Raw genomic sequence first — 22,674 nt, 5'->3', positions numbered from 1 at the left:
TAGGGGTTGGAAGGGACCTCCAGAGATCACAGGCTCCAACCCCCTGCCAGAGCAGCTCCCTAGCCCAGGTTGCACAGGTAGGCGTCCAGGCGGGTCTGGAACGTCTCCAGAGAAGGAGACTCCACCACCTCTCTGTGCAGCTGTGCCAGTGCCCTGTTTTTCTGTGTTCACTGTGATTTAGCTTGCAGTCAAATAACATGTAAAATTACCCATTCTGGTAAGGTAGAGATGGTGTAATAAAATACAACGTCACAGAACAATCAAACAGATCCAGTGTGAAATATTTATATATTTCTGAAGTAGGAAAGGATAATGAATTATTCATAATTTTGGGTTATTCATTTGGCAAAAAATAGTTATTTCCCCTGGTTGTTTTATTTTCATCCCCTCCTCCTCGGTAGTTTTACTGCTATATAATTCTGGAAACTGATTCTATGTTTTCTGGTAGCAAAAGCTAACTTCAGGTCACATTAGGCCCTAAAACCTTTCTAAACAGATGTCCTCTATTATAGATTCTGCAGAAAAATGAAAAATCAGAATCAGCAACAACTAAGCAAGTGTTGTACAAGAATATCAGAAGTACAACACCTTTACATAAAAAGAAGTCTTCATATGGTCCTCACGGAGTGGGTAGAAGTTCTGGATATGGGAAATCCACTTCATATTCAAAACAGTCCATTCCGGCTTCTGAAAGGAAAACTCCAAAAGAAACTTTGAAAAAAAACGTTATGAAATCTAGAAGTCCTGCAGATAGAGCAAGATCTAAAGGTAATTCTATCTTAAGAGGTTTGAATTTCTCTTTTAAGAGACAGAGAGCTTTACTGTTCATACTTCACGTTAATTAAAAATAAAATAAAAAATAAAAAAACTTCCAAGTGGTGTAGAACAAATCTAAAACTAAGTATGGTGGAGTTCTGAAGCTTTTCTCTGTTTTTCTATATGTAATCCACCTCTGTTGCTCACCAGTATGACCAAAACAACAGTTAGAGCTGCTGTTCAAAAAATAAGTACGTATGACATATTACAATAAAAGCAAAGATTTGCTGACACACACACACACGTGATGCTGAATTATTGTTCTCAACTTCTTTCTTTTATTTTTTATTTTTCATTAATACAGAGAAGGCACTTCTTAAAATGAAGTCCTCTTTTCTGTTCACATCCCTTGTTGTAGCATTAAGGAACAGTAGTTCCATGAAAGTCAAATTGCAAGCTGACCGTCTTTCACCAAGTCATATTTTCAGTCTTTGAGGCATGGGGAGATAACTTCCCCCAGTGCCCAGGTTTTAGGACTCTTCTGTCTTGTAATACTTTTGAAAACCCTGCAAGGGGGTGTTAGGAAAACCAGTGTCACATTATGTTGCCCAGCTTAGGGAGGTACTTCAGTGGCAGCTGTCAGACCAAGGGGCCTTAGAGCATTGCAGTGGAGCTGGTGAATGAGGCAGATGTGCAGGAGATGGAGGTGACGGAAAAGAAAGATGAGTCCTGAGAAAATGAGGCTACTAAGCCTCACTCAGATATGTTCTTCCCTCTTTACCTGTGACCATTCTCCAAAGCACATTTGGGTATGTTGAGAAGTTACTTGCAACAAGGTGCATTCTGCAGCATCCCATGTGGCTAGGAAGAAAGTAGCTTTGAAGAGAAAAATTCCCTAACTATCAGTGCTAAGGAAGCACCTATGTGAGAGGTGTAAGCATTACAAAAATTATTTCATCCTGAAAATGATCATTTCTTGCTTGTTTTTATGTATGGCATCCTGATGGAGGAGCTCTTAGATTTAATTGCTATAGGCAGAAATGAAATGACAGTTGTAGCTAGTATCTATATTTCAGAAGACTAATCCTGTTTTGTGGAGGATTTATTATCCAGCTACTGATCTCAGTTGTTCTCTAGAGTTTTGTTTCATTTTGTTTTGTGTTTTTGGTGGTAGTAGTGTTTGCTTCTTTTTTTGTGCATGTGTAAGGAGTTGGTGATCACTACATTTTTATGACTCACTGCACTGAAGTTTCTGTATTTAATTCAAAATACGAGTTGTAGAACACATAAATTGCATGCTTAATGGGTGGATCACATGAAGAGATTTTTATCGAGGACACTCAATTCTGAATTTAATTTTGTTATGCTTTGCTTTCTGCCTAAATGAAGAAGTCTTATTTACTACAAGGACAATAAGATCTGCAGCAAATGAACGGATTTCTAAGGAAGATACTTACAGAGCTGTGTCTGACCAATCAGTTGTTTGTAATCTTGGACACCAGGTTGTGGATTCTTGCAGACAGCATCATCCTGTAAGTACTAATTAGTGATGATCCCAATTATAGCACATGCAGTGTGGCTTTACACACCTGTTCTGTCAAGACTTTTAGCAATATTCACAAGATTGGCTAATGCTGAAATATTTAATAAAGACTTCTTTAGTCAAATACTTGGTTTTGCTCTTAGAATCTGTACGTATAATACTGTTTTTCAGTTGCTTGGATAACTCCACTGCCTTGATAGTTACATGTACTGTTAGTGCTTATTGTTTTCTAAAACAGTTTTTCTGTAGAAATGGACATACTTCTAAGTAAAGTTTTAAATAAAAAAAACGATTCAGTTGAGAATCTTAAATGGTACTTCTGTTTGTTTTTCTACCTGTGTTGCACTGACGAGTTGATAGAGTATTTTCACTTCTCCAGGATGACTGAATTTGCAGCACCATGGTGGATTTTCCTTTTTCCTTATAAACTGTGTAAGAATGTATTACTGAATGCTTCAGTTGTTACTGCTTTTCAAGAAAGTGGGCAATAGAAAAACTCCGGTGGCTGTCCAGTAGCCTTCATATGAGAGGTGTTTGTTTCTAGTAGTCTGTTGTTTTCCCTGTACATATTTAAGAAATTGGAAACTTACTCATTAAAAGAAAAATGCATAGGATGTTTTGATATTAGAGCGATGGGATTTTTCTCTTCAGGTACCTTGTCTCAGAGCCAGACAAGCTAGTTAAATTAAACTGATTAATTTTCTGTAAACAGTCAACTCAGTGTAATGGTTCTCTGAATTTCTCCTTGCTAGGATTTACCAGTTTCTCCTGTCAGAAGTTGTGAGAGGGAACTGCATTTGCTAAGACGAGCACAAGCGGCTGAGGAGGATCTGAACAGTGCACGTGATGTGATTCAACAGCTTAACAGCACAGTTTCAGAAAAGGAGAAAGAAATGGAGGCTAAGATAGTAGAATTGAAAACACGCTATGAAAAAGAGCTTTCTCAATTGGGTCAGGAAAACTATGTTCTTCAGAGCAAGGTACTGTATCATTTTGTATCCCACTAGTATAGAAAGTGAGAATGGCTGCTTCTGAAAATTAAATGCATCTTACTTCAGATGAGTTGTTAATAAGCAAAAAGCCTACATGTAGAAAGTAGTATGTAATTATTTACCAGAACTAAATTTACTGTGATTAGGATGTAATGTTTTTGCATTATCCTGAGTTCACTAATTTTTTTACATTATGAGAGTCCTACAGCAGGGATTTTTTGTTGATATATTTGTATTTAGAGGTTTAACTTGCTCTTACCCATTTTTCTTTTCAAATGGATGCAAGAGAGTAACAGATACCACCTGTTGGAAAGCTGAAAAGTATGTTGAGATGCTGTTTGTTAATTTGATGCACTTTTCAATGTAGTGTTGTATCTGTGTGGCGTATTTAAAGTTATTTCACTATACCTTCCTGTCTAGAGAAGAATAGAAAAGGGAGGGTATAGTTTTGTAAAAATTTTTCCAATGTCTTAAAACTTGTTTCATAATGTTTCTGTCAAACTCCAGTAACAGCATTGGCTCATTGGTTTGCTTTCATATCTTAATATGTACTGACCTATTTATAACGTGAAACGTAGTCTTGTAGAGAATTCCATACTGCTAAGAAGTATGTGTCAGTTTGTCTGTTTCTTTCTGAAAGTTGAGAAGCATGGAAGAGCTGTCCAAGGAGAAGAGGTGGATCCATCAAACAGCAACAGTTCCTGTCCCTGAAGAAAAACTATCACAAATACAAAAAGAAATGGCAGATCAAGAGGTCATTATTCAAGGTTATCAACAGGTATACCGCACAGCTGGACAAGTTTTAGAGGTCACTGTGTACTACTTTAGTGTAAAGATATCCATTTTGTAAATTTGATACTAAAACACTTGGTGTTTCAGAGGGCAGACTGCAAGCCGTAGATAATTGTTCTTGAGCTGGGGAAAAATTTCTTTGCCTGTCTATGAATGTTAACTTTGTCTATCTTGTCTTAGGAAAATGAGAGGTTATACAAACAAATGAAAGAACTGCAAATCCAAAACAAAAAAAACAAGGAACAAATGTATAAGGAGAATCAGTGTTTAATGTCTGAATTAATAGCCCTAAGGTAGGCTTAATTAAACATCTAACGTAAAGTATCTAGATTTTTCAGCTACTTTTTTTATTTTTGTTTATGAAGAATCAGTGCCAAATCTGTTGGATGCGTGTTTTTGTGGTGGTTCTTGGTTTTGTGGCTTTGGTTTCTCTTTTGACAATAGATTGACACTGATTATGGACACTTAATTCTTCTTGCTGATCTTGGAAAGCTATGGGAACTGCATTTGCTCTGTATTCTGTCTCTGCTCAAATGTCAAAATGTTTGGTTGCTATTGTAACCCTGACAGGAGATCAGGAGTCACAGGAGATCTTGTTAGTGGAGGAACCATTAGATTCACTGCACTGTAGATCCTTTTAGATTCGTGCCCAGTGTCAATAATGAGGGGGAAAAAATTAGCAACTGTGTGTACTGCTGATGTTTAAGTCTTTGCTAGGAAGAGAGAATTCCAGTGGTGCAGAGAAGGTTTTCTTTCCTTCTCTCATTTAGTTCCAACAAAAAAAAGTTTGTGCAAAGTGACCAGATTCCAGCTTATAGGTGACTTTTTTAATTATTTTATTTTTGTATAGAGATGTGTCCTGTGGTTACTTCTTTCTTTGGCTTGAAACTGCACAAATCAACTTTATACTATAATCTTAAGCATTTTGTGCTTGGTTTTTTTTTTGTTTTTTGTTTTCATATGCCACTGTTGCCCCCTTGCATGACACAAGTCACCATATTCCTTTTTTATTTTTCTCTCTTCTTTTTAGAGAAAAGATAGAAAGGACTAATATCCAGTCCCAAATTGTACAAGAATCTGAAGCAACCAGAAATCAGAGTTTCACAGAATTGATTTCAGAGCTTCGAGCTGCACGGGTAGGTGTTAAATGTTTAAAGTGTTCAGATAAAAAAGAAAACAAGAAACCAACGTATAACCTTCATATTGTAGATATAAATGAAAGTTGTTGAACATGCTGCTCTTCTGAAGTACTAATTACTTCCCACAATGGGTTTTGGGTTTTTTGGTGGTGGTGTTTTTGTTTTTGTTTTGTTTTTTAACTGGTTAAGTAGATTGTAGGGGAAGCTTCAGGACCAGTGGCATTGTTCCTGATCTGACAGTGCTGACTTTGAGCTTTTAAGGCTCCAGGGACTCCCCTAGTTTTAACCTCATACCTGCTGCTGCTGCTACGCTTCACTGTCCTTGGGCCCAGCCTGGACAACTTGAATGACTATGCCTTTGCTCATAGCACAGAAACACAAGCACCTGTATTTGTTAGTGTTTAACTTAAGTTCTTGCAGTAGCAAGGCCTGAGAATAATGGCAAAACCAGTATGTAGTTCAATACAAACATAATGATTTAATCATTATGTAGTGAAAAACATGATCAGTATTCTTCGTATGACAGTGTGTGTTTTTCTCCCATTATTATTATATGTATTATATAAACAATAAGTTATAAAAATAATTGTATATAATTTATTATTATTATATTTATTATTATATCTTATTATTTCCCCTAAAACTCAGAAGGAAGAAACTAAATTACAAGAAGAGATAAGACGGCTTAAACAAGATAAACAAGCTCTTGAGTTAGACCTGGGGCAAGCAAAGAAAGAGAGAGATCTAGCAAAAGTCCAGGTTGCATCCACATCAAGTAAAACACCTTTACTTTCTTGAATACTTTTGTCTGTTCTTGCCTTCCCTAGAAAAATATGTAACTAAAACTTGCTTCTTCATGTAGCATGGAGAAGGCCTCAATAGGTTTCACTGTGTCAGACATTGTTTAAACTTCTAATAACAATATGCAGTGCAGGAGAAGCCACTGTACCTCTGGCAGTCTATGAGAAAGCCTTTTCTTGTATCCAGGAAACTCCTTGTTGCATACTAAGCTTGATTGCTTGCCCATCTTTTAGGGGGCAAAATGATTCCACTTATACACTTCTTCTGTTCGTAAGGGAAGATTTACTACATTGCCTCTTAGTCTGCTATTTAGATCTGCTCATTAAACTTTTTACTCCATTTTTACCCCTAACTTACGCGTTGTGAATTTTTCTATATGTTCTTATCTAAACTTCTTCTGAATTGTCATCAGGAGGTCCAGAAATTGGACTTCTTCACTTCCCATATCAAGCATCACAAGCATTAAGAGCTGGAAGAGCTCTTCTCAGAATGCTTGATCGCTGAGTGGGAAGAGTATGGTCAGTACATTTCAAAGTGTATATTCTCTATTAGTCATCCATGTTACTGAAAATGTCTACCAGAACCTCATTCAAGAATAGATCTCTCTCGGACTCTGTTTTAAATACTTCCTGTGGTAAATTTTGAACTATTGACTAGTACTATATGTGAGAGAGTTATTATTCTATGGTTTTGTGTTTGGTTTTTCAAGTACTGTTGCATTTAGGATCCTAGTTTTCCTCTGGTATGAATTGTGCTGAAGAGAATAGCATTCACTATCCAACGCGTAGTAGATTCAAGTACACTGAATTATGTATTATGTTTTCAACTCATAGAAGAGTTTTATTCTTGTAGGTGAGAAGTCTTACGAATTTAAAGTTATGGAAGAGTCATACAAACAGGAAATTCTCCATTTAAAAAGGCGGCTTCATTGGTATGCAGAGAATCAGGACCTTCTGGATAGAGATGCAGCCCGTCTTAAAGATGCAAGAGAAGAAATTGAAAAACTAAAACAAGAGGTGATAATATTTAGCTTAACTTAAGGTGTTGGCACTTGAGGATTTCTGAAGTAATTTTATTCTTTGTAATGCTCACACCTTTTTGAAGAAAAACCATAAGCTTTAAATCAAATGTGGGTGTCTTTGTAGTCAAAATAAGTATAACTGCATATGCAGTCAGAATTGCAAGTCCAAAATGCTTAAACCTGCCTGCATTGGACTTGATGATTCTTCTGGAAACAAAACTAATATAATTCCTTAAGACCTGCAGATTTCTTGACTAAGACAAACTGTTGCTAGATCAACAATTTGGAACATCTCTCTTGTTATTTGCTTTTCTTCTTTTTATTCCATGGTAGCACAGGTTAACTCTTCTGCAAAGTACCAGTTCCCATTGCTTTCTTTTCATAAAAGTGAAAATCTCTGATTGATGTAGCAGGGAGGAAAATGTTCAAAATGGAGAGCAAGCAATACTAATACATGAAAGTTGAATATTTTTCAGATTGTGCATTAGTTACATGTCAGTAGATTTGACTTAAAACGCACAGATTTTTAACAGTCATGAAGTATTATCAATCTTAGAAATTTTCAGTGATGTTTTATTAGAAAGATCACAGGTGAAGGAGGTGTTTCTGAAAGAAAGGCTGGAGAATGAAATCCCTTAAACACCACCATAGCAAAAAATAACATTATTGTGACATAAAGTGTTTTTCCTTTGCATTTTCCCCAGGATCAGCTGACGAATCAAAGCTCCTTACAGCTTTTAAATTATAGAAACAATCAAATTAGTCAAGAAGTATGTTGGCTTAAGAATACTGCTTATATCAGCATTGCCAATATGACAGAGAAATCAAGATGGGAATAATTCCAGCTAGACATGCTGAAATATTCCTGTATGTTGATAGTAGTGGCTGATAAAGGTATGAATATTAGGTTGGATATTAGGAAAAACATCTCCACAAGAGTGGTGAGCCATTGGAATGGGCTGCCCAAGGATGTGTTGGAGTCACCATCTGTGGAGGTGTTCAAGAAATGTGTAGATGTGGTACTTAGGGACACAGTTTAGTGGTTACAATATTGGTGATTGGTGGAGGGTTGGACTGGATGATCTTAGAAGCCTTTTCCAGCCTTCATGATTTTATGATTCTATGAAATTCAATTTTAAATGAAAGGTTTTAGCCTTTGTGGTGAGAGTTTACAGGAGTGCAGGAGTATTAGCTGCCATCTTCTTCTCCTGATCCTGACACTCGTGATTTCTTCAGGCTTAACTGCTTTTTGGCTGTTTCAGTGCCTCATCACTGAGCATGGCCTTGCAAATAACAGACTGTTTCCTTAAATGGCAGTGGATTCATATACTGTACTGTAGAATGTTATATTATTTCATATTGACCAATGCGTACTGGAGAGATGGGAGAAAGAAGCAGCTTTACTGTTTGCAGGTAAGAATGTCCCAGAGTGAACATTTTCTTCTAGAGTTCTGTGGCTAGTTTCAGTTTTAGGTCCTTTGACCTTAAGTGTCTTGAAGAAGCTTCAACTTAGTTTAAAAACTTGACAAAGCAATCTGTGTGCAAATAATTATTGCCAGTTATTAAGTTGTAGAATACTTCTATTACTGTGTTCATTTGAAATGTTTACTTCTGTGCTACTGGAAAACATCTCTGAATGTATATGTTTCAGTTTTTCTTATAAATTGGATAGGTCGAGAAGCTCAGAGCTGAAGCTGGACATCATCAGTGTGTGCAACAGAAGAAGCGTTTGGGGGACAGAGCAGCAGATGCTAAAAGAATTCAGGACCTCGAACGACAAGTATGTAATAACGGAACTGTGCTTACCCTTCATCTCAGATGAGGTCCCTTACTCTTAATAGTGCTCTTATAAGGATGAAGCACTGAGGCTCTGTGACAAAGGAACTTTTGCACTCTGTAGTACTCAACACAAACAGCTGTAATTGCTTTATTTGCGAAGGAATCTCTTGCCACTGTGTTCTATTAAGCTATTCACTTATACCCTTTCAAAATCCATTAATGTTCAAGTACTGTTCGGTTTCCAGGAAAGGAGCAAGAGGGGAAAAGCACGTGCAAGCTTCCTGTTTACCTTCTAGGATTCCCATTGTCTCTGTTCAGTACATTCTTAATGTTCTCACCAATTTCAGCCAAATTGTTTCAAGAGTAGGAGTTGAAATTCCTACAAGAGCCACAAAAACTGGGAGGGTAGAGATCTTAAAACCCATGTTTCTACTGAGGAAGAAGGCACGAGGAACTGTGCATTCCTGAGTATTTGTAGGTAACAGCTTGGGAAGAGGCCGGGATGCAGAACAAGAGTCTTTGCTGCATTCTGATACAGAAAGGGCTCTTAGCTGTAGACTAAAAAGGGGCATTTGTCAGTCTTGCACACAAGCTGTTAGTTTATTTTGGAGTCTGCAATGAAATAATGATGGGGAAAAAAAGACATTTAAAGTGTTGCTGGGAGAATAATTTCCCAACTGTTATGAAATTTCTCTGAAGCAGATGGAAAAGTAGATTGGAATGTGGAAGTGTGAATGTTAAGTCTGTAAGAAAACCAAATATTTTAACAGCATTAAAAGCCTTATATGGCTTAAATGTATAGAAAGAAAATAAAAGATCTGTTTGAATCTGAAGACCAGAGCAACGCTGTTTTTAAATCTATGGTGTTGTATCAGAAGTCAGTCGATAAGCGATGATGAGTCTTACAGAACACAAAGTATAAAAAATCATTATAACAAAAACTCTTCAGTAAATGCATCTTGACTTCCTCACCAAACTTAATGGATCGTTTTCCTTAATGCTCTGTCACTTATTTCAGTTCACATTTCATCAGAACTTTCTTCTTTTTGACTTCTGCCTATTTTCTTTTTGACAGATCAAAGAAATGGAAGGCATTCTAAAAAGGCGTTATCCAAATTCTTTGCCTGCTTTGATTTTTGCTGCTGCTGCTGCTGAGAAAACTGACAATCTTTCAGCTAAAACAAACACAATTGATTTCTTGGAAAGAAGAATAAAAAAGTTAGAAACAGAACTTGAGGGTAAAGATGACGAAGCTAAAACAAGTCTCCGTGCCATGGAACAACAGTTTCAAAAGATCAAGGTAAAAGTTGGAGGCTTGTTGGGAAGCCTGCACCACAATTGGTGGTTGTAAGGCCACCAGTCTCTACCAGAGACCATTGTTGAAAACAGAAGTCAAAGACTATGCTGAAGCAAGAAAATATTTGAAGAATTTATAACTAGAATTTCAGTGGTTTTGGCACATATGATATAAAGAGCATTTAAAATCATAATCAGAACTGAGAAGTTCCTGGGCCTAGCTGTACTTGCTGTACACACAGCAGTGTGGTTTCCTGCCAGCTTGGCATTTCTGCAGGGAACATTCTACCCATAAAACAATATGATAGCAACTCTTTAAGAATTGTGTTAGGAAGCACTGAAACCTGGCGTTTTCCTTCATGGAAAGCTGCACTGCCTGGGTTCTTAATGAGCAAGTTCTTCCTCCCCTTCTCCGTGGGAATCACAGAATAATGAAGGTCGGAAAAGAGAGTGTGCTAAGATCATCGAGTCCCACCACTGACATATCACCACCACTAAATCACATCCTTAAGTGCCACATCTACATGTTTCTTGAATTCCTCCTGGAACAGTGCTGCTACCATTTCCCTGAACAGCATGTTCCAATGCCTCATCACTCTGAGAATAATTTTTTCCTAATATCCAACCTGAGTTAACTCGCTGTGCTCTCCTTAGAGGCTATCCAGGCTAAGAAGAGTTAGATTTTCCTCAGCTTATTACAGAGAAAAATTCTATATCTCTGAATTGATGTTTCCATATTTTAAATAAGTGAAAGTAAAAATCTGTCCTGTTAGAATTTAATTTTAAAAACATGAAGTGCAATTTTGAGAAATAAGGCAATGTTTGCAAACAGAGCAAACATAATGACAGTTCTAACAGAAATAAAGATTTCTTGCTGTATGAAAATAAAATGTTAATTTGCCTGAGTCTGTATCATCTGAACAGAACAAAATTACATTAAAATGAAATAGTTTCTTGTCAATTTAGTTTCCTTTTCCATAGCAACTGTATCCATTGTGTGTAGAGGATGAAATCATAGCAAATGTTTTGAGTTTTTCTGTTCTACAGCAGACTTAGGTTTGCTTTGTGTGTTTTGTTGTTTTTGTTTCTTGAGTTTAAAAACTCATTACACTTCACTAACTTCTAAACTGGTTGAGTGGTGCTATTTGTAACTGATATGTGTCCTTACAGAATCTTGCTGAGAGAAGATAAAGAACTGTAAAAGAAGCTATTAGTGTACAGTACTTATCTTCTTTTTTCCTCCACTCACTCCCCTCTTTCCCCATCCCTTCTCCAGATGCAGTACGAGCAAAGGCTTGTGGAGCTTGAGCAGCTACTTGCTTACAAATGGAAGAGTGAATCACCAAAACTGGATGGTGATAAAGCAAATTCAACTGAACTTGAGCAGCAGCTTCAGAATCTGGAGAAGACCCATCAGATCACCATTGAAAACCTCCAGGCAGAAATTGAAAGCCTCAAGAGTCAAAACGCCCAATTAAAACTCAGAACTAAAAAGGATAATAATAAAGACTCGCAATCAACAGGTTGGCAAATGAAACAAGGTAACACAAAAGAGAAACTGCTGAAACTAAATCAAGAGCTGATCACAAAGAACAGAGAAATACAAGATCTTACAAAAACTGTAGAGAAACTTCAAAAAGAAAGGATGGCAATGTTGTCTGATAGTAATTTGAGGAATAAAACTGATAATAGGGAAAACTGCCAAGAGATCTTGAAAAAGAATACCTTAGCAACGGAGAAAAGGAATTCCAGCAACAGCGATCCCTTGATAGGCATCTTTAACAATGACAAAATATACCAGCCACATGCCTTTTCTGATTCTGATGTCTCAGAAGTTCTGCAAGAAAATGCGCGGTTGAAGGAGGAGCTAGAAAAGTTGTCTCTAGAAATGAACCATCAGAGGGTGCAGTCTCAGGCAATGCTGGCTTATTCTGAAAATCACATACGAAGGTAAACGCTCAACGTGTTCGTTTAAAAATCTTGTTAGTTCAGCTGGTGGTCATGAGTTGTTATGATCATGCATGTGTGAAGCTACATTATACTTCTCTGTAATTCTAATTTGTCAATTTTCTCTGTAAATTTTGCTCTTTTGGCTTTTCAGAACAGCATGTAATCAGTTTTTCCTACAGGGGAACCTGTATTCATTCTTTTTATCAGTGCTACGATTTGTCATGGCTCTCAGGAGATTTTGATATAAATCATTGTATCCTAAATGCCTGGAACATACACTGTCCTTCAAACTGGGTGTGCTTTCAGTGCAAGCTATTTGACCAGCAGTAGAAACTTTGTTTCACATAGTTTCTATTCGTTCCCTTTTGTACCTTGAGGTAGAAGTGATAAGGACTTTTAGATTACATTCCATTTTATTCTAAAGTACGTACCTCAAATAGCACAGCTTAACCACGATCTAAAAGCATATACATTCTCTTTCTTGGTTTTCATAAGAAGACCCACAAAGATATCTGTTTGAGCTTTCAGTATTCTTGCTCAAGTTACATGAAACACATATCCACCCCTGTAGGCTCCCTCCCTGCCATCCCTCCAGGGCAGCAAAAGTAATGGTGGTGGTATCTCTTGCAGAGTTGTATGAAGTTTGTAAGACACGTTTGCTGTAACATTTCTTCAGATTATATGGTTCACGTGATCTTGATTTTCATTCACTTCGCTTTTGAAGAAATTTCTGTAGTTGCTCTACTGCAGCTGATTTTCTTCTCCTGTCCAGGATACAGGAAGACACAGAAGAATATATTGCAGCTCTGAAAGCTTCCCATCAACGAGAAGTAGAGAAGATTCTGTCTCAGTACACAAAGGAGCATTCTGCTTCCAAAGTAGCTGAACTAAATGGCAGAATTTCAACACAAGAGGTAAGTACACGGTAGATATATCGTTTACACAAAGATATCTGTTAAAGTTGTTTGTTTCTATATTACTGTAACTTTTATTTTCTTTTTAAGTAGATTGTATTGTTTCAAAACTAGACCTGTATCACGGTACTCACAGAATGTCCCACTGTGGCTGATATCCAAAGGGACCTCTGGGCCCAAACAGGGACACTCAGAGCAGGATGCTCAGGACTGTGTCCGGGTGACTTCTGAACAGTTCCAGGGGAAGACTTCACAGCCTGTGGGCAGTCTGTGCCTGTTCTTAGTTACCTGCACAGCATAGAAGTGCTTCCTGGTGTAGCAAGGGAATATCTTGTGTTCCAGTTAGTTTTGTTTGCCTCTTGTCCTGCCATTAGGCAACACTATGGCAGAGCCCGTCTCTCTCTGCTCCCTCCCTTCAGGTACAGATAAACCTTTATGAGCTTCCTCCTGCCCTGAGCCTCCTCTTCTCCAGCCTGAACTTTCCTAGCTGTCACCTTTCCCTCATAGCAAAGGTGCTGCAACCCCTTCATCATCTTTAGCAGTCCTTTGCAAGTATCCCCTAGTCTGTCGTGCCTTTCTCATACTGGGGAGCCCAGAACAGGACCTAATACTCCAAATGTGGCTTCACCAGTGTTGAGCAGAGGGGAAGGATCACCTCCTTTTGACCTGCTGGTGATACTACTCCTAATGCAACCCAGCATATACTAGTCACCTTGTTTTTAACTTGGTGTCCACCAGGATCCCAGGCTAATTTTTGCATAGCTGCTGGAGTCCAACCAACTGGAAAGCATGTCCTGGTGCCTGGGGTTGTCCCTGTCCCACAGCCAGGACTGTCTGTGTTCCTCCTTCATGGAATGGCCCATTTCTCCAGCCTGACCCGGTCACTCAGTGAAAGCACAGTCATCAACCGCTCTCAGTTTTGTATCATATCAGCGAACTTGTGGAGAATTCCCTGCCTCGTTGTCCAGATTGTTGCTGAAGATGTTGAGTGGGATTGGAGCCACCATTAACGCCTGGGTTCCCCAAAATTACTGGTCTCCAACTAGACTTGGAGGATCCTGTATTCCACCATCCCTGCTGCCATTGTTGTTTGCCTTCACGTCCCCTGTGAGTCCTTGTTTGTGAGTCTGAGACCCAACAGAGGATCTCTTCTGATCAGTTCCTCTCTTGCCTGGGTGAGGAAGCCATCATCGGTGCCCTGCAGGCAGCTTCTGGATTGCTTTGTGCTGTCCAGCAAATACTGGGGTGACTGAAGTTGTCCATAGGATCCGGGCATAGTTATATTTGTGCAATGTGACTTGGGGGAAAATGCACCCCGTGAATGAAGGGAGGAACTGCTAGTGGATTCAGATTATCTTCAAATGTGTTTATTTATTTTTTAACTGAGGAGAGTGAAACTTGGCTACATGTATTATAAAAGAACAGGTGTGTTGTTTAACGATATAGGTCACTTGAAAGTTAGTATTGTCAATATTTACATCACCTGTAACTGCAGTACTGCCATACTGACTATATTTCTGGCACGTTTTTCCTGTACTGGTTTTCATATGTTGTCATGAGAATATGTTAATGACACACTTTTAATATTTTTACAGATTTTAATAAAACATCTCCAAGAACAAATCAGCGAACAGCAGAGACATCAGGAAGCCCTCCTGGTTTCACAAATGAGAGAGGAATTCCTGCAAAAAGAGGTATGTTTGAATGTGGATTTAGAGTACCTGATGCTGATGATTGTTTTTGTTCTCATTTTCATTCTTGTAACGAAAATGCCTCAAATTGTATATAGTTAAATAGGCCTTAGTAGCACAGTCTTTATCAGTATCTCCCGCATCAATCATTGTCTAAAAATGTGATGTGTTTCTCCAGTATGAACAAGACAACACGGAGTACAGAAGGTGGAACTTCTATCTCTTCTTCTTAAAATTAGTTAGAAATACCTGATGTCTTCATGCAAATTGATGAGTAAGGGGAAATATTGGTGATAGGTGGATGTTTGGACTGGATGATCTTGGAGACCTTTTCCAACTTTGGTGACTCTATGGTGCTAAGTTATGGCAAGCGTTTGTAACCTTGTCTCTGGGAGTTGCACTAGGTAGTAAATAAACCACAGGAGTTTCTCTTCTTCAAGGGGATATTTTCTTACTGATTGCACAGCTTTTGGTCAGATAAAGCCTTCTTATTTTCATCCTTTATTGCCACAAATTACAGAATCACAGAACTGTAGGGGTTGGAAGGGACCTCCAGAGATCACAGGCTCCAACCCCCTGCCAGAGCAGCTCCCTAGCCCAGGTTGCACAGGTAGGCGTCCAGGCGGGTCTGGAACGTCTCTAGAGAAAGAGACTCCACCACCTCTCTGTGCAGCTGTGCCACTGCTCCGTCACAATACATAAAGTCACATACATAAAAATCATCATCATTTGTGGTTTCATTCAGAGATTAACACTGTAAAATTTCTGTCTGTTTGGAGCTCAGCTTTTCTGACTTATCAGCTATGTTTTTTCTGGTTCTGGAGGCGCTGACAAATTTAGCTTTCTCACCTCTTCTTTCAGAGGATGACAGAGGCTCCTTGAGCACCATACCCACACTTAACTTCCCTTTCCTGTCCTTTGTTAAATGTATGAACACAGCTAATTTTCACCACAGGAGAACTCTTTTCAATACAGGACTGAGAAAACTTCAGGCGTTCAATCTTCTTTACTGTTCCAATTTAGAAGAAATGAAAGAAATTCCAGTACATTCTTGATACCATTAATCTTTATCTCAATAAACTCAGTATTTATCGTAGTCGTGCAAAATTCCCCTTCTGTTGTCAAGTCTTTATAGAACAGTGAGTGTTAATCTTGCTTCGTGCCAGGGATTTCAGTGTGTGTATATAATGCTTCATCCCAGCAGGATGCAGAGGGAATACAGTGAGACAAATGTTATTCTGTAGCTTTGTTTGCTGCCTGTTTGTTTTAAGGCTTATTGATGGTGCTGGTTAAAAGAAGGTGTTCATCACAGCTGAGCTATATTTTGCAAGCTGAGTTTCAGGTGCTGACATTTAAGAAAATATAATGGAGTGCCTCTGCTACGAAAATCCCTTCAGGACTGTGCAGAAAGTAATGCCAAAGCAAAGTCCTGCTTTTGCCCTCTCACATGACTACTTCATTTATGCTGCTTTGAAAATAGGTTTTAAGCATTAAATGGATAAGTAAATTACGCTGGCAAATGAAAACAACTGAAACTTCAAATGTAGGAAGTCATGACAGGCAAAATTGCTGGCATTTCTGACACAATTGAGATTTCTCACTCTAAAAGAGAGAAGAAACCTTCCTGCTTCTGTTCTGAGGTTTGCTGCAAGATTGCTGTATGAGTACTAATTGCAGAAATGCTGCTCAGGGACGTTTTCCACAACTATGTACTTCTGCTAACAGCCTGCACATAGGAAAGCCCTGTGTTTAGGAGCCTGTTTTTTCTTGGGGGGCTTTTTTCCTCTCATCACAGTCTCACCTGCATGAATTCTCTGTCTCACAATGTGCTGGAGATCACCCATCAGCTCTTTCCTTCTGTAGAGCAGCTGAGCAGACAAGCAGCAGTGCCTCAATTTTCAGAGATCCTATGAAAATGACAGTATGAAGACTTAAACTCCTCTGACAAATTGGGGTAAAATTGGCCTGTGGGATCGAAGCTGCTGGAAAAATGGGTAGGCAAAAAAGGAGTCATGTAGGCCTTGTTACTTCAGAAAACCAAGCTTGAAAAGCAGAAATAACAGTAAGCCATTTTGGAGATGCTTCTGAGTAACAACAGCAGCATCTTCTCACAGTGCCTCCAGCTGCTTGGATTTGGCAGCAGAGAGCCAAGGATGTCAAAGTGCTTGAAAAAGTTTAGAGCTCGGATATTGGATAAAGGGAGCTGAGGTTGGTAAAAGGCAAAGACTTCAGTTTACTTACACTAAGAGTGTGACAAAAAACCAGTAGAGCTTTACAAGAAAAATTAACTGATTTCCTAAGCCTCCAGAGATTCAGGTACAGGCCATTGCATTGTTGGTTTCACCCAGCAGTTATTAGACCAAAGGGGCTGGTAACACTGTGTATTAGTAGTGTGTCTTAATATATTCTGTAGAAATGATCTTCACCGATGCGTTTTGTATTTGGTCTTCATCCAGTGAGCGTGAGGAGCAGAGAGTGTTAGAGCATTTAATCATAGTATTTTCTGTTAATTTTTGCATGTGTTCAGAAATACAAAAATGGACTGAATAATAACTTAGTGATGTATTATGAACAGGATAGGATTTATCAAAGAGTAGCAGACTTCCCTATCTTTAGGCCACTTTGTACAAATGAAAGATCCTAATCTAAGTCCTTGAGCCTTTTCTATGCTTCTGAATAAAGGAGATTTCTCTTTGAAGTCTTCCCTTCTGCAGCTGTTGAATAGAGTGATTGAACGATACAAATACACTCTGAAAGGCATTTGTTTTGTACACTACTTAACACCATAATAACAATTTTCATCAATTATCTCAAACTTTAGGTGGCAAAATTGTTGGAAGAATTGAGAGAGGCTAAGGAAAGCCAGAGTCCTGAAATGAAACACTTCTTATGCCTGGAAAAGAAAATCAAGCACATTGAGACCCGACATGCAGTAAGAGAACAAGAACTTCAAAAGGTACCTCATGCCATATCTGCCTTTACTTCTCAAGTGAAATTTATAACCCTAACCTAACTGTAACTTCATAAGATGAGCATAGATTCACTTACCCCACACTGGAGAGGAGTAAATACTTTTCTGTCTTGGTCACCTGCTGGTACCAGTTAACATATGCACTTCCTCACAGCCTCATCTGAGGCCCTGCTTTAGCAGGCAGTGGGGCTACATGACTTCTAGAAGTTTCTCTCACCTATCTGTGATGTCATATTTCAGTTACCCCATGGAAAATTGCTAGTGACAAAACTGTAATTAATCTGATTGAGATGTGATGTATTCCTCAACTAATAATTTTACCTTCCAGTCTTAGAAGTTCCATTTAGGACAGCTGCATTAAAGGTAGAGAAGCATCCTCCAGCAGTCCCCCACATTCAATACCCAAAAAACCACCTCTATCCTTTACAAACTAGCACTTTTTGATAGTCATCTACTGTTTGTTTGACAGTAGGATCTCTTGACACAGCTTTTAGTACCTGACATTTGTATCACTTCATGAGTAAAAGAGTTTTGCATTTTTTTTAATTATTACATGTTTTGTTTTTAAATCTTATTTTATTATGTAGCCTCCATCCTGATCTTTTCTATCTGGGAGCTTCTTTCCACATAGATTTTCTCAGTGCTTTCATCACTTTGGTGTCTATAGCTGTTCATTAGTGTTTTGGCTTTGGCTTTACCTAAATACATGAAGTCAAAGAACGGCAGCTGGACTGAAAGATGATCACAGGATCATAGAATCCTTAAAAGTTGAAAGGGACTTCTAAAGGCCGTCTAATCCAACTCCCCTGCAGTGAACAGGGACAATTACAGCTTGATCAGGTGCTCAGAGCCCCATCCAGCCTGGCCTTGAAAGTCTCCAGGGATGGGGCATCCACTCCCTCTCTGGACAACCTGTTCCTGTGCCTCACCACACTCTCACTGTAAAGGACTTCTTCCTTATATCCAATCTAACTCTTCCCTCTGTAAGCTTGAAACATTTCTCCTTGTCATAACAGATCCTTCTAAAGAGTCTGTCCCCTTTTTAACTCTAGCTCCCCTGTAGATATTGAAAGGCCACTCAGGTCACGTTGGAGCTTTCTCTTCTCCAGAGAACAGCCCCAGCTCTTTCAGCCTGTCCTCGTAGGAGAGGTGTTCATCCCTTGGATTATGATCAGACCTGCTGCAGTTCTTAGCTTGTGGCATTTGTTCTGCAGTTTTGAACCAGATGTCAAGAAATTCACTTCTAAGTACAGACTTGTTGATGGTAGAAGACATTCATACCTTTCTTTATCAGGTGCTCAGTGTTCTTCCAAAAAGGAACTGTGGCTGTAGCCAGCGTGTAGATTGGGCATCTGCCACCACTGATGACTTTATTGTTTTTGCTTGTGTTCTGTCCTTCCAGGCGTCTGTCACGCAGTTCCTTCTTTACACTATTCATTTGTTTCACGTGATAATTGACAGAAATGGTAGGAGATTAGCAACTGCTGCCTAGTCTGTGATCCATCTCCACTGAAATCCTTACACGACCTGTAATATTGACTGAGATGTTTTGTAATGTTGTTTTTGTTTTTTTTTTTTTTAAAAAGCAGAAATAATAATATCTAACACAATCTCTACTCAGTAGTTCCATCCATCTCGCTGTTACTATCCTTGCTGTGCATTCAGCTTTACGTTTGTCCTAATTTTGCACCCTTCCTCCTCTTTTTTGGGACATCAAACAATCCCCAGACCAAACAATAACAAACTGAACAACGTAGAAAAAGGCTGCTGAACAAGAAACTGGCAAGTTGTGCTTAGTATCATACTACAAGAGGCCTCTAAGTGACGGAGCTTCCCTTAAAGGGCTATTACACTTCCTAGGGGCGGGCAGATTCTGATTTCCTCTGACAGTTCCTTTTGGATAATCTCATGGGATTGTGCCATGGATTCAAGTGAACCTTGTACCAGCAGCAGCCTGGGGCATTAATATAGGATGTTTTCTGGTAATTCCTACAACCGGTGGCTTTTAAAAGCACGTTAGTAGCAGGGAACATATAATGTAGCTTTTGCTTTTCTGTCGCGGTGTTCTTTTAATTAACACATTTAAGTAGCAATTCAGAAAGTCATTCTGGTTCCAAAAGGCTTTGTGTGTGCACTCAGCTTTGTTGTACGTTTTCAGACTTTTAATTGCTGCTTTGGAGAGGATAAGTCAAACTCTCCTGAGGATCATTAGTCAATAATGGCTTCTCCTCTTCTGTCATCAGTGCAGATATTCAAAGGCATTTATTGCTACCAGGACAATTTTTGTAATATTTAGAACAAACTGTTCCCATTTAACATCAGCTCTGGGCTTTGAGACAGCACCAGATGTAATGAAGTGGATTACTTTTGCAGAGGGGCAGGCTGACTGAGCATTTGCCCAATCCCCCATGCTGACTCGCTTGTCCTTGGCAGGCCACACGGCTCACGCAGCGCATGGCTGAAGCAGGGCTGAGCCATGAAGCTGACAAGTGGCGTAAACTGGCGCAGAGGAAGAACGAAGAGCTGGAGAGATTTCGAGTGGAACTGGATTCCATGTTGGATGTTTTGCGGGAGCTGCAGAAACAAGGGGTTGTTATTCCAGCGCCTAATTGCGCGGGTTCGAAGTAACGGGTACCCGTTGGAAGATGCGTGTGGTTTCACTGAAGCAGGAGTTTAACGGTCAAATTTATGGATAGGGAAGTCTGTCCCCTTTCAAATCATCAGTAAAGTGCTTATAAATTGAATTGCATTCTGATCTTATCTGAAATCTCACTTGTCCAAACGTAGAGCATTAAGCTACGCCCCAGTTAGATTGTTTTATTTGGTTAGAGATGGAATTCGTGCTCGTTCTAAACCGTAGGAACATTGAGGTTATTCTGTAATCTCAGGTACCATTCCAGGTGATCCAATTTGCCAACAATTCCAGGTGTGATGTGGTTCAGATACTGTAGAACCATGAATGACAGTTAAAAATTTTTAGGTATGTCTGTATTGCATCGGATCCTTTTCAAACAACTTCAGTAATACGTTTGGTTGTGTTTTTAGTGTCTGGTGTTACCAGCGTTTTCAAGCAGTAGGGCATGAGATCCTCTGGTAAGATTTGTGAACAATAAAATCAGTAAATTCTGAGTTTGACAGCACTGCAAGTCCTTAAAAAGTGCATAGCATGCATACTGAGATTTTTTTGCTCAACCATCTATATTTAGGGCAAAGACAAACTAAAGGCGGGGCTGTCCTCCTGAGCTTCTGTCCTGTAACTCTGTGCATTTTACGCTGTATTTTGTATCATCGGTTTTATTTTATGAAGCTAAGATTGAAGTCAAAAGCGAAATTGTTCAGGGTTGTATGTATCTATGTCACACTTTAAGGACCAGCAGTAAACCACGCATTTTGACTAAGTGAAGCATGTGCATGAAACCACAAATAGTACCAATTATACCAGAAAATTACTGCCTGTGCCTATGTGCTTTTGCCTAGGCTTGTCTATCACTCAGGGCTGACCAAACAGCAGTGCACTATTAGCCCCATCTGGGCTGAAACCAGGGCATGGTGCTAAGCCAGCTGAAGTTATGGCTCATTGCATTAGCCATTTTGATACACTGGCTAAACACAGCCCCACGAACAGTGAAAAATAGGCAGCTGTGCTGCCCGTTCTGACAAAGGAATTGGAGAGTAGCTTTCAAGACTGCTGAAACATTCTCATTCTTTTGGTGTATTTCCAAGTCAGTCCTCGCTTAGGGGGAAGAAATACCCCTCACTTCACAGTCTGCCTTATTCATGTCATTGCTGTTTGGCCGTGCACACATTTGTGAGGAACTGTTTTCAAGGATGTAGCACGGAAGGAGTAAAATTCTATCAAAAATCTCTACTGAACACCCTGAGAGTTCACTAAGAGTCAAAACCACTGCCCTCATGCCAGGCTCTTGCATTAGTTTCACAAAAACAAGGTCAAATATTCCAGTATTTTTATGGTTGTGTTGCCCTCCTGTTTTATGTTATGTTTTAATAAATAATATTAAAAATTAATGTTTTATTAACTATGTTCTATACTTTATGTGGGCTGCTCTGAATGTAATACCTCCAATTTTATTATGTTGGCCCATGATGAAAGAGGCAGATGGTGGTGGTATGGAAGCAGAGGTTGAACCTTCCCACCAGTACTTCATTACATTTTGTTGCTGTGTGACAGACAGCAGCAAAGAAATGGTCTGACAACATGGAGTCTGACATCAAAGTGTGAATTGAAGCAAAGGTGCGGCACTGAATACCTCCACGTGGGGAAAAATGGCATCCATTGATATTCACTGACACTTGCTGAGAGCAAACAGTGGATGTGAGCACAGTGAGGCAGTGTGATACGTTTCAGCAGTGGTGACAGTGGGTCACTTCTGCTGGTGCAGATGTTTATGAGCATGGCACGCAGGCTCTTGTTCATTGTTGGCAAAAAAATGCAGAGATAATGGTGGTGACTGTGTTGAAAAAGAGCTTTCTACAGCTGAGAATTGGCTCTAACAACTGGCATTATTGTGTGTTTTGTATCAGTTGTACTTATGTGGAAATAAATATTACTTATTATAATTAATTATAAATATTACTTATATTACTTATGTGGAAATAATTATTTTCAGAGCAGCCTACCTGTTTGTGGTCCAAGACACCTCCCCTTCACTCAGTGCAGCTCAGGTAAGCCAAAAGGCTTTCCACAGTAAACCACGTCCCTTTATATGAAATATCCATCCAGCCAGTTGAGGTCAGCTGTCCTGATCCTGTCACCTCCCAGCTCTTTGGGGCCCCCCAGCTCCTTTGCTGGTACAGCAGTACAAGAAGCTGAGCAAACTGGAACAGCCATGGCTCTGTACAGCACTGCTGGGCAACAGCTGGAGGCACCTGCATGTTGTCTGCATGTTTTTTTTCCTTAAACCAAAGCACGGTATCATCGCAGACACTATGAAGAAAAACAACTCTGTCCTAGCAGAATCTAAGGTGCACCACTGAATTGTGAGAACTCCTTGTGCACAATGACCCCCCT

General features: G+C 39.2%; 1 protein-coding gene across 1 annotated transcript in view; it reads left to right on the top strand.

Moving 5' to 3' along the window:
- CEP162 (centrosomal protein 162) overlaps positions 1 to 20,273 on the top strand; it is a 37,821-nt gene extending 17,548 nt beyond the window's left edge. The window contains exons 15-29 of the mRNA XM_065730967.1: positions 513 to 768; positions 2,146 to 2,288; positions 3,052 to 3,279; positions 3,932 to 4,069; positions 4,264 to 4,376; positions 5,114 to 5,219; positions 5,871 to 5,997; positions 6,876 to 7,039; positions 8,717 to 8,824; positions 9,899 to 10,123; positions 11,396 to 12,069; positions 12,842 to 12,983; positions 14,579 to 14,677; positions 17,496 to 17,630; positions 20,079 to 20,273. Of these exons, the coding sequence (XP_065587039.1) occupies positions 513 to 768; positions 2,146 to 2,288; positions 3,052 to 3,279; positions 3,932 to 4,069; positions 4,264 to 4,376; positions 5,114 to 5,219; positions 5,871 to 5,997; positions 6,876 to 7,039; positions 8,717 to 8,824; positions 9,899 to 10,123; positions 11,396 to 12,069; positions 12,842 to 12,983; positions 14,579 to 14,677; positions 17,496 to 17,630; positions 20,079 to 20,273 (2,853 nt within the window). The remainder of the gene's footprint in view (positions 1 to 512; positions 769 to 2,145; positions 2,289 to 3,051; positions 3,280 to 3,931; positions 4,070 to 4,263; positions 4,377 to 5,113; positions 5,220 to 5,870; positions 5,998 to 6,875; positions 7,040 to 8,716; positions 8,825 to 9,898; positions 10,124 to 11,395; positions 12,070 to 12,841; positions 12,984 to 14,578; positions 14,678 to 17,495; positions 17,631 to 20,078) is intronic.
- Positions 20,274 to 22,674: the final 2,401 nt, after the last annotated feature.

Source organism: Cyrtonyx montezumae, unplaced genomic scaffold (assembly GCF_038088225.1).
Source record: "Cyrtonyx montezumae isolate F1298 unplaced genomic scaffold, pur_monq_1.0 scaffold_13, whole genome shotgun sequence".
Classification (NCBI taxonomy): domain Eukaryota; kingdom Metazoa; phylum Chordata; class Aves; order Galliformes; family Odontophoridae; genus Cyrtonyx; species Cyrtonyx montezumae.
Note: the sequence above shows the minus strand (reverse complement) of the source record. Positions and strands in the feature narration are given on the sequence as shown.